Source organism: Oncorhynchus keta, unplaced genomic scaffold, assembly GCF_023373465.1.
Source record: "Oncorhynchus keta strain PuntledgeMale-10-30-2019 unplaced genomic scaffold, Oket_V2 Un_contig_1056_pilon_pilon, whole genome shotgun sequence".
NCBI lineage: Eukaryota > Metazoa > Chordata > Actinopteri > Salmoniformes > Salmonidae > Oncorhynchus > Oncorhynchus keta.
The window spans coordinates 1-11,381 of record NW_026277141.1 but is presented as its reverse complement, the minus strand read 5'-3'; the positions used below and the strand labels follow the sequence as shown (position 1 = coordinate 11,381).

At 43.8% G+C, this 11,381-nt stretch overlaps 1 protein-coding gene across 2 annotated transcripts; it reads left to right on the top strand.

The window, feature by feature from the left end:
- Window positions 1-2,157: 2,157 nt before the first annotated feature.
- Window positions 2,158-9,680, top strand: LOC127916996 (zinc finger protein 391-like). 2 transcript variants are annotated; one of them, XM_052500454.1, is made up of 3 exons: window positions 2,158-2,435; window positions 3,438-6,657; window positions 8,277-9,680. In XM_052500454.1, the coding sequence occupies exons 2-3, from the start codon at window positions 6,225-6,227 to the stop codon at window positions 9,065-9,067; spliced, it is 1,224 nt and encodes a 407-aa protein (XP_052356414.1). In that variant the 5' UTR covers window positions 2,158-2,435; window positions 3,438-6,224; the 3' UTR covers window positions 9,068-9,680. The 2 variants fall into 2 exon arrangements, with proteins under 2 accessions (XP_052356414.1, XP_052356413.1); XM_052500453.1 differs by having other exon boundaries at window positions 2,158-2,642.
- The last annotated feature ends 1,701 nt before the right edge of the window (window positions 9,681-11,381 follow it).

The window sequence follows — 11,381 nt, the reverse complement described above, 5'->3', positions numbered from 1 at the left end:
CGTTATACCTAATATACGACATAATATGTCATGTGTATAGTCCTGAAAGCCTATGAAAGTACCAGGGCAGGGCTATGGGCTTTGGGCCTTTGGGCCTGTGGCATGTGAGCATATGGGCCAAAGCCCTGGAATGGGTTCGCCCCGAGAGAGGAGCCAAGGCCCTGGAATGGGTTCGCCCCGAGAGAGGAGCCAAAGCCCTGGAATGGGTTCGCCCCGAGAGAGGGGCCAAAGCCCTGGAATGGGTTCCCCCCGAGAGAGGGGCCAAAGCCCTGGAATGGGTTCGCCCCGAAAGAGGGGCCCAAGCCCTGGAATGGGTTCGCCCCGAAAGAGGGGCCCAAGCCCTGGAATGGGTTCGCCCCGAGAGAGGGGCCAAAGCCCTGGAATGGGTTCGCCCCGAGAGAGGGGCCCAAGCCCTGGAATGGGTTCGCCCCGAGAGAGGGGCCCAAGCCCTGGAATGGGTTCGCCCCGAGAGAGGAGCCAAAGCCCTGGAATGGGTTCGCCCCGAGAGAGGAGCCAAAGCCCTGGAATGGGTTCGCCCCGAGAGAGGGGCCAAAGCCCTGGAATGGGTTCGCCCCGAGAGAGGGGCCCAAGCCCTGGAATGGGTTCCCCCCGAGAGAGGTGCCAAAGCCCTGGAATGGGTTCGCCCCGAGAGAGGTGCCAAAGCCCTGGAATGGGTTCGCCCCGAGAGAGGAGCCAAAGCCCTGGAATGGGTTCCCCCCGAGAGAGGTGCCAAAGCCCTGGAATGGGTTCGCCCCGAGAGAGGTGCCAAAGCCCTGGAATGGGTTCGCCCCGAGAGAGGAGCCAAAGCCCTGGAATGGGTTCGCCCCGAGAGAGGTGCCAAAGCCCTGGAATGGGTTCGCCCCGAGAGAGGTGCCAAAGCCCTGGAATGGGTTCGCCCCGAGAGAGGAGCCAAAGCCCTGGAATGGGTTCGCCCCGAGAGAGGAGCCAAAGCCCTGGAATGGGTTCGCCCCGAGAGAGGTGCCAAAGCCCTGGAATGGGTTCGCCCCGAGAGAGGTGCCAAAGCCCTGGAATGGGTTCGCCCCGAGAGAGGAGCCAAAGCCCTGGAATGGGTTCGCCCCGAGAGAGGAGCCAAAGCCCTGGAATGGGTTCTCCCGAGAGAGGTGCCAAAGCCCTGGAATGGGTTCGCCCGAGAGAGGTGCCAAAGCCCTGGAATGGGTTCGCCCGAGAGAGGGCCCAAGCCCTGGAATGGGTTCGCCCGAGAGAGGAGCAAAGCCCTGGAATGGGTTCGCCCGAGAGAGGGGCCAAAGCCCTGGAATGGGTTCGCCCGAGAGAGGGGCCAAAGCCCTGGAATGGGTTCGCCCCGAAAGAGGGGCCCAAGCCCTGGAATGGGTTCGCCCCGAAAGAGGGGCCCAATCCCTGGAATGGGTTCGCCCCGAGAGAGGGGCCAAAGCCCTGGAATGGGTTCGCCCCGAGAGAGAGCCCAAGCCCTGGAATGGGTTTGCCCCGAGAGAGGGGCCCAAGCCCTGGAATGGGTTCGCCCCGAAAGAGGGGCCCAAGCCCTGGAATGGGTTCGCCCCGAGAGAGGGGCCCAAGCCCTGGAATGGGTTCGCCCCGAGATACCTGATAATAATAATACCTGATAATGACCAAACCTGTTTAGGCTTTTTGGGAATTTAACTTCAATTAACCTGAAAGTCTTCATAGTATAAACATCTGTTGGGTTGGTAGAATGTGTAAAGACCCACCTCATTGGTTAATATTCACTGTAGTAGAACCATCTGTTGGGTTGGTAGAATGTGTAAAGACCCACCTCATTGGTTAATATTCACTGTAGTAGAAACATCTGTTGGGTTGGTAGAATGTGTAAAGACCCACCTCATTGGTTAATATTCACTGTAGTAGAAACATCTGTTGGGTTGGTAGAATGTGTAAAGACCCACCTCATTGGTTAATATTCACTGTAGTAGAACCATCTGTTGGGTTGGTAGAATGTATAAGTAGATTTTAAATTCATACTTATTACAAATCTGCAGTTGTCTGACTTATATATATATTATATTTAATGAAAGAAATGTAAAAATGCACTTTTTGTCTGGAAATAAAATAAACATTTATCTGCGTTAACCACTCCAGTCAACAGATGGCGATATGCGTTTTTCAGGCGATGCTATCAGAGTGACGTATAATGTAGTGGACGGGACGCTTCCTCAACAACATCTCGTCAGTCACCTCGGCAGCTTCCGAGCGGAAACGTTCAAGCTGTTCAGACTGCTTCGGTCTATATTTACTTCTGTATTTGGAACATAATTCTGTCTTTTAACTAGTTTCCCCATTTCATGTCATATTTCCGTTTAGTCAGGTAACGGTAGCTGACTTAATAAATGAGCCTATCACTAGGCTAGTCGCCCCGAACATGAGCTCAGCAAGCTGCTGCCCTCCTGCTAAAAAAGAGGTCTGCTGGAAGGAGAAAGAAGGTATTTGGCTGAACGTTGTCGTGAAAGAGGAGAATGAAGAGGAGGATGTCACAGTAAACGAAGAAGTAGAGGGTGAGGCTGTTATACAGAAAGAAGAGGAAGAAAACGATTATACTTTTTCTGGAGTGAATGAAGGAGAGATAACTGTCATATTGAAGGAGGAGGAGAGGAAAGAAGAGGAGGAGACAGAAGATCTGAGTAACACCAGTAAGTCCTGTCTTGAAAATAGTTGTTGAACTGATACGTGGTTTTAAAACGTCATTCTACTCTAGTTCTGAGCTTAAATGCCGTTTTTTAATGTAGGAATTAATAAAGCTACACTGTAAGATGTGAATAGCATCAAGAAGCTGGCCAACAACAAAACTTTAACAATGGATTTGCACCCAAAATCACAACTTTAATGTCTCACGTAATGGACTTGCCTTCATTCAATACTGCAGTTCCACTGTACTAAACTGGAGGCGATTTCCAGCCCACCGTTGACTGCGGTCAAGTGAGCCGACAGTCGCAAAACGCGGTCAAGCCATCTGCTCTTCGGTTTCTTTCTGAATTTGCGTGCGCGAATACACTTTACGGAATGGCGTTTTTTCAGGTAGGGCAACTCAGTTGAATGGACTCTCATGCACAGTTAGTCGAGACGATGGCTACAAATCATTCCAAGCAAACCGTTTGAAGCACACTTATTCAATATTCCATAATAAAAATGATACCAAATCGTTTATTTAATTTTCGCCTCATCATAAAGTACTTTATCATTGCTAGAGTGTCAAGCGTAGGCTGGACTGGTGTAAACGCTACAGCATACAATGACATTCTAGACCATCCTCTCTGACTAAGAACCACACAGAGACCTGCATTTTGTAGTGGCTGTAATAACACTTGTGAAAAGTTACTTCAGGTGATTGAGGGATCTAGTCTAGATTAAACATCATAGGAAGTTTTATCATGTGGAGGTTTCATTCAGGTCTCTGTTTAATTAAATCATCTGTTTGTCTTTGACAGGAGAGAGACCAGACTCTCCTTCTGACCGCAGGAAGAGTCCTTCAGGGAAACCAGACCCCGAGACGTCCAAACCAGCAGGACGACATCACTGCTCCCAGTGTGGAAAGAGTTTTACTCAGTTAGGGAGCCTGAGAACACATAAGAGAATACACACTGGAGAGAAGCCTTACCACTGTTCCCAATGTGGAATGACGTTTACCCAGTTAGGGAGCCTGCAAACACATGAGAGGGGACACACAGGGGAAAAGCTTTTCCAATGTTCCCATTGTGGAAAGAGTTTTGGCCAGGTAGGAAACCTGAACAAGCATGAGAGGACACACACAGGTAAGAAGATGTACCGCTGCTCCCAGTGTGGAGAGAGATTTACCCGGTTAAGGTACCTGAAAGAGCATGAAAGAATACATACAAATACACAGGAGGAGAAGACATACCACTGCTCTCATTGTGGAAAGACATTTTCCCAGTCAGAGAACCTGAAAACACATGAGAGAATCGAGAGGCTGTGTTCTGACTTGTGTTTCTGACTGAGAATGTGTGTGTTTGTTTGGGCTGTCAGACTTGAGTTCACTTTGTGTAATGTTAGTGCACTATTTTTAATTGTGATTAATCCATTGTCTGAAAGGGTTAAAAACACACTGAAAACATCCCAAATACATCCTATATACAGCTAAAATCTACAATGCCATGTAAACACAAGATGACATTGAGGTTAAATAAAGTGTGATTTATCAATGGAACATATTTTGACACGTCCACTGTGTGTCTCTGTAGAGTCATAATATCCACAACAACTAGAGGTCAAACAGGGAGATGGTTCCATTCATTTTCCCCACAGGGCTGTTTTGTTTAGACTCACCCTGGTCTGATGTTTTCATAACCATGTAAACCTCTCTGGGATGAGGTGACTGAGGACACAGTGTGTTGTGAATTTATTGTCATGTTTTTAAAATGGTATAACTGCCTTTATTTTTGCTGGACCCCAGGAAGAGTAGCTGCTGCCTTGGCAGGAACTAATGGGGATTGGTGGAGTGCTAATGGTGGAGTGCTGCAGAGATGGTTGTCCTTCTGGAAGGTTCTCCCGTCTCCACAGAGGAAATCTGGATCTCTGTCAGAATGAACATCGGGTTCTTGTTCACCTCCCTGGCCAAGGCCCTTCTCCCCCGATTTCTCAGTTTGGCCGGGCGGCCAGCTCTAGAAAGAGTATTGGTGTTTCCAAACTTCTTCCATTTAAGAATGATGGTGGCCATTTTGTTCATGGGGAACGTCAATGCTGCAGACATTTTTGGTACCTTTCCCCAGATCTGTGCCTCGACACAATCCTGTCTTAAATCTCTACGGACAATTCCTTTGACCTCATGGCTTGGTTTTTGCTCTGACATGCACTGTAAACTGTGGGACCTTATATAGACAGTTGTGTGCCTTTCCAAATCATGTCTAATTTATTGAATTTACCACAGGTGGACTCCAAGTTGTAGAAACATCTCAAGGATGATCAATGGAATCAGGATGCATCTGAGCTCAATTTTGAGTCTCATAGCAAAGGGTCTGAATACTTAAGTAAATACATTTGCAAAAATTTCAAATCTGTTTTTGGTTTGTTATTATGGGGTTTTGTGTGTAGATTGATGAGGGGAAAAACATATTCAATTTTATAATGAAGCTGTAACGTAACTAAATGTGGAATAAGTGAAGGGGTCTGAATACTTAATGAATACACTGTCTACCACTGGAAGAGGTTTCTATCATTGGCAGTTTTGTACACAGTCAGGTGATACGTGGTATAGAAAGTCCAATCTTAGGAGAGAACATGGAAGGCACTATACTGTGTGTCTGCAGGTGTCTATCAGGTCAAAACCACTGATACAGGTGCCCTCTGGTGGGATGGATCATGTCTACAGAGGAACCTACATTCAAATACTTAGATGTGTGTGTATTGGGTATATGTTGTGCAATTATTAGATATTACTCGTTAGATATTACTACACTGTCGGAGCTAGAAACACAAGCATTTTGCTACACCTGCAATAACATTTGCTAAACACGTCTATGTGACCAATAAAATGTGATTTCATTTTGATTTGAAATAAACATCCTATTTATCAAAGGTGTTTTTGGCTGGAGTCAAAATGACTCCTAAGGATTTTAATTCGTTAAAAGTCCACATTGATACAGAAACACTAAACCAGGATTTAGATTTATTGAGAACAAGTTGATTGACAAAGTCATGAAATATTGGATGAATTGAACAAACCACATTTTGGCTGTGATAAAAGATATGCCTCTGGGGTCATAATGATCCATGTCAGAACTATGGTTCAATGTAAATATGTAGTGGGTCTAAAGTTTGTTTTAAATTATCACTCATTAAAAACGAATCAATCAACACATGCTTTTCTTTGAACGACTTAATATGATAATCAACTTTAATGAAATAAATTAAAAATAAACTTTTGGTTCCTCAACTGCGTTGCCCCTCCAGTCAGCAGATGGCGATGTGCGTCTTTTCCGTTCAGGCGACGCTGCCAGTGTGACGTATAATCTAGTGGACGGGACGCTCCTTCAACAACAACAGACACCTCGGTAACTTTATAGCAAACAGAGCTACAACATTCACTCTCTTTACACTGTTTTGGTGTACGTTAGTCGCTGTGTATTAAACACACTTCTGTCGTATGTACGTGTTGGCCTATTTAATTATATAAATATGTTGTTTGTCAGCTAGCTGGTTTGCTAAATTAGCTTAGAACAAGGCTAGTTGCTAATGCTAGCTAGCGAACATCTCCGACCATGAGTTCACTAAGCTGCTCTCCTCCTGCTAAAGAAGAGGAGGTCTTCTGGACGGAGAAAGAAGCTCTCCTGAAAGAGGAGGAGGAAGAGAAGGATGTTACAATACAAAAACAAGTAGAGGGTGAGGCTGTTACCGTGAAAGAAGAAGAGAAAGACGTTTCTGTGGAAGAAAAGGAGGACTCGTTCAGAGTGAAAGAGGAGGAGGATGTTACAGTAAAAGAAGAGGAAGCGGAGAGAGAGGAGGATGCAGTTTTTGGAGTGAAAGAGGGGGAAGGTGAGATGACTGTCACATCGAAAAAGGAGGAGGAGGACGAAGAGGAGGAAACTGGATATCTGGGCCCGGTTTCCCCAACGCTTCTTAAGGCATCCTATGGTTCTGACGGTGAACTCAGCCGTAAGATGGTTTTGAGAAACCGGGCCGTGATTAACACTAGTAAGTACTGTCTTAAAAACAGAGGCACAAACTCTGCAGTTGTTGAACTGATGTGTGGTGTTAAAGGGGAAATATGTAATTGCTACTTTTATATTATTTACAGCCATTGATTCTTGAAGAATATAACACATACCTCATGAGCTTAGTTCAACTGTTGTACCCCATCAGAACCCCAAATAAGATTTTTATTCCAATGTTTAGAAACAATGTAAATCAACACTGTATAGCCTCAACATGGTTAAAACTATAATGTTGATTTCATGGATGGTCAGTCCTTGCATCCGTAGGTCTGTCTCTGAATGTGAGAGGAGTTACATTTCTCCAGACCATCATCCATCATCTTATTACCAAAACAGGTGGAATGACATCTTTGTTATTGTTTGAACTGCAGATTGGTTGATCGATTGATTTGGCTTTTTAAAGGGACAATCTAGGATTTAAACAGCAACAAAAATGGCTGCCCTGAGACTTGGTTTGGTAAACAGCTGAGGATGGGGGCTGGAGAAATGTAACCACTCTCACATTCATAGAGAAAGCTATTGTAGCAACCTCAACCCAAAACCTTGCGACCTCATCAAGAAGTTCAGATATCTTGGCATAACATTTCTAAAGTGTTGGCTTGACAGTCGCTGGACCAGGTTTGAGTTCAGCTCAGGACTTCCCCCTGAATTCACTACACTATGAATACGTTTATAATGTTACTGTCTGCTTGATTTACAGTAGCGTCTCGTTACTCTGTTTGGACACAGAGATACTTAGCTCATGTGTAGAGAACTGTTACTTAATGGATAGGCTATTGTACAACACAGAGCTATTTTCCTTCATTCAGGACATTTAGAATGACAACACATTACAGAGGAGCCCAGTGGGTTTATTAACACAATTATCTGGTGATCAGGTTATGAAATGTCATGACAAACACATTTTAGTTTCCATGTTTGACCTGGAATATTAAATTGTTTATAATCCTAGGTCTATGTTATTGTTAGGTGAAGTTATGGGTCCTACAGTAGGTCTATGTTGTTGTTAGGGGAAGTTATGGGCCCTACAGTAGGTCTATGTTGTTGTTAGGTGAAGTTATGGGTCCTACAGTAGGTCTATGTTATTGTTAGGTGAAGTTATGGGTCCTACAGTAGGTCTATGTTGTTGTTAGGGGAAGTTATGGGTCCTACAGTAGGTCTATGTTGTTGTTAGGGGAGGTTATGGGTCCTACAGTAGGTCTATGTTGTTGGTATGACGAGCGGTTTCCACATTAGCATGGAGGAGTTTCTGCAACCAAATTCCGTGTGCATTGCCCTTGAGCGCCTATTTTGGCAAACACAGAAAGGGGCCTATATTGGTGACCAAAGGTTGTCTGGCACACTGCTTAGGGGTTCAGCAACTGTAATAACTTATTTCTAGCCTACAATCATCATTGTTACTACTAATGTGAAAACAAGACAAAATATGACTATTGTTGCTCACTTGACTGTCTTAAGACAATTGTCAAATAATTTTAACATTCATTACAGATGTCAATTGTTGTACAACATCATGGCTACACTGTTGGCATCACCTTTTACAGTGGATTTCTGCTGTTGTGGGCCTTTAACCATCTGTCTGACTTGTTGTTCACACAGGAGAGAGACGTGACTATCGTGGATCCTCTGGGGAGCCTCAACAACATCATGAAGCTGACGAGGCAGAGAAGAGTCCCTCCAGATCAGAACACCTCAAGAAACACCAGTGGAGACCAACAGGGAAGAAATCTCACTGCTGCTCTGACTGTGGGAAGAGTTACTTAAGATCAAATTCACTAAAAGTACACATGAGAATTCACACAGGAGAGAAACCTTATAGCTGTGATCAATGTGGAAAGAGTTTTACTACATCTTGCCATCGGATTGTACACCAGAGAACACACACAGGAGAGAAACCTTATAGCTGTGATCAATGTGGGAAGAGTTTTACTCAGTCAAGCAGCCTGTTATCTCACCAGAGAACACACACAGGAGAGAAATCTTACAGCTGTTATCAATGTGGGAAGAATTTTACTCAGTCAAGCAACCTGGTATCACACCAGAGAACACACACAGGAGAGAAACCTTATAGTTGTGAACAATGTGGGAAGAATTTTACTACATCTAGCCATCTGACTATACACCAGAGAACACACACAGGAGAGAAATCTTATAGCTGTGAACAATGTGGGAAGAATTTTACGACATCTAGTCATCTGATTGTACACCAGAGAACACACACAGGAGAGAAACCTCATAGCTGTGAACAATGTGGGAAGAATTATACTACATCTAGCCATCTGATTATACACAAGAGAACACACACAGGAGAGAAATCTCATAGCTGTGGTCAATGTGGCAAGAGATACTCTGATAAAAGATCTCTGATCAAACATCAGAAAATACATTAATGATGGAGTTGTTTCATGATATCAATGAATTAATGTCACAATGTAGAACACTAAACGTTTGCCCCCTGTTCAATTGATTTCTGCATGATATGGATATTAGCCTCAGGGGGAAAATCCAGGCTCTGAATTGAAAGAGTGATATTTATATGATATAACAGAAAGTGAATAACACAAAAAGAGCTGTGTTACACTTACAGCATTGGTGACCCACTTGAATCAAAATGTAGCTAGATGTTTTCTACAAGTTGTCCTCTAACCAGTGATGTACACATTATTCCCAGATTCCATGTGGTTTTTGAGCTGTTAGTTTTAACAGGACAAACTCATCTCCAGACTCTCACGCAAATGATTTCAACATGATATCGATGAGTGGTGAAAAATAAGTGTTGCGTTCCTTTGTTTAACGACCTCTAAATTTAAATGCATCTCTCCAAAATGTAGCTGACTGTCTTCTGCAGGTTGTCCTCTAACCAGGGAGGTAAAATATATCTCCCATTTCCATGTGTTTTTTTAGTTGTGTTAGTTTCAACAGCACCTACAACCTGATTTGTCCGCTAACCAGTGATACAAATACTTATTTTTCACCATAATTTGCAAATAAATTAATTAAAAATCCTACAATGTGATTTTCTGGATTTTTTTTCTCATTTTGTCTGTCATAGTTGAAGTGTACCTATGATGAAAATTACAGGCCTCTCTCATCTTTTTAAGTGGGAGAACTTGCACAATTGGTGGCTGACTAAATACTTTTTTGCCCCACTGTACACTAAATACATGAAATATAGCCTATACAGTCTGATCCTTACATAACATTCTAACCACTAGGCTACCCTGCTGCCCCAATAATACACTAAATACATGTAATATAGCCTATACAGTCTGATCCTTACATAACATTCTAACCACTAGGTTCCCCTGCTGCCCCAATAATACACTAAATACATGTAATATAGCCTATACAGTCTGATCCTTACATAACATTCTAACCACTAGGCTACCCTGCTGCCCCAATAATACACTAAATACATGTAATATAGCCTATACAGTCTGATCCTTACATAACATTCTAACCACTAGGCTACCCTGCTGCCCCAATAATACACTAAATACATGTAATATAGCCTATACAGTCTGATCCTTACATAACATTCTAACCACTACCCTGCTGCCCCAATAATACACTACATACATGTAATATAGCCTTTACAGTCTGATCCTTACATAACATTCTAACCACTACCCTGCTGCCCCAATAATACACTACATACATGTAATATAGCCTATACAGTCTGATCCTTACATAACATTCTAACCACTAACCTGCTGCCCCAATAATACACTACATACATGTAATATAGCCTATACAGTCTGATCCTTACATAACATTCTAACCACAACCCTGCTGCCCCAATAATACACTAAATACATGTAATATAGCCTATACAGTCTGATCCTTACATAACATTCTAACCACTAGGTTCTGCTGCAATAATACACTATATACATGTAATATAGCCTATACAGTCTGATCCCCATAACATTCTAACCACTACCCTGTGCCCCAATAATACACTAAATACATGTAATATAGCCTATACAGTCTGACCCCTCTGAACATCATCACTCCAGGTGATGAATCTACCCTGCCGTCCCAATATTGTGAGAGGTGATATTCTCCTGGACCGGACAGCATCACAGGTGATATTCTCCTGGACCAGACAGCATCACAGGTGATATTCTCCTGGACCAGACAGCATCACAGGTGATATTCTCCTGGACCGACAGCATCACAGGTGATATTCTCCTGGACCGGACAGCATCACAGGTGATATTCTCCTGGACCGGACAGCATCACAGGTGATATTCTCCTGACCAGACAGCATCACAGGTGATATTCTCCTGGACCAGACAGCATCACAGGTGATATTCTCCTGGACCGACAGCATCACAGGTGATATTCTCCTGGACCAGACAGCATCCACCAGGTGATATTCTCCTGACCGGGACAGCATCACAGGTGATATTCTCCTGGATTCAGACAGCATCACAGGTGATATTCTCCTGGACCAGACAGCATCACAGGTGATATTCTCCTGGACCAGACAGCTGGTGACCACTATATATACAAATAGAATGTGGACACCCCTTCAAATTAGTAGATTGGGCCATTTCAGCCACACCAGTTGCTGACAGGTGTTTAAAATTAAGCACAAAGCCATGCAATCTCCATAGACAAACATTGGCATTAGAATGACACTTAATAGAAGATCTCAGTAACTTTCAACGTGGCACCGTTATCAGATGGCACCATTCC

Excerpts from the sequence above, each read along its gene's own strand:
- LOC127916996 (XM_052500454.1), top strand. The coding sequence starts at position 6,225 with ATGAGTTCACTAAGCTGCTCTCCTCCTGCTAAAGAAGAGGAGGTCTTC. Across the intron at positions 6,658-8,276 it reads CCGGGCCGTGATTAACACTA|GAGAGAGACGTGACTATCGT; the intron begins GTAAGTACTGTC and ends TTGTTCACACAG.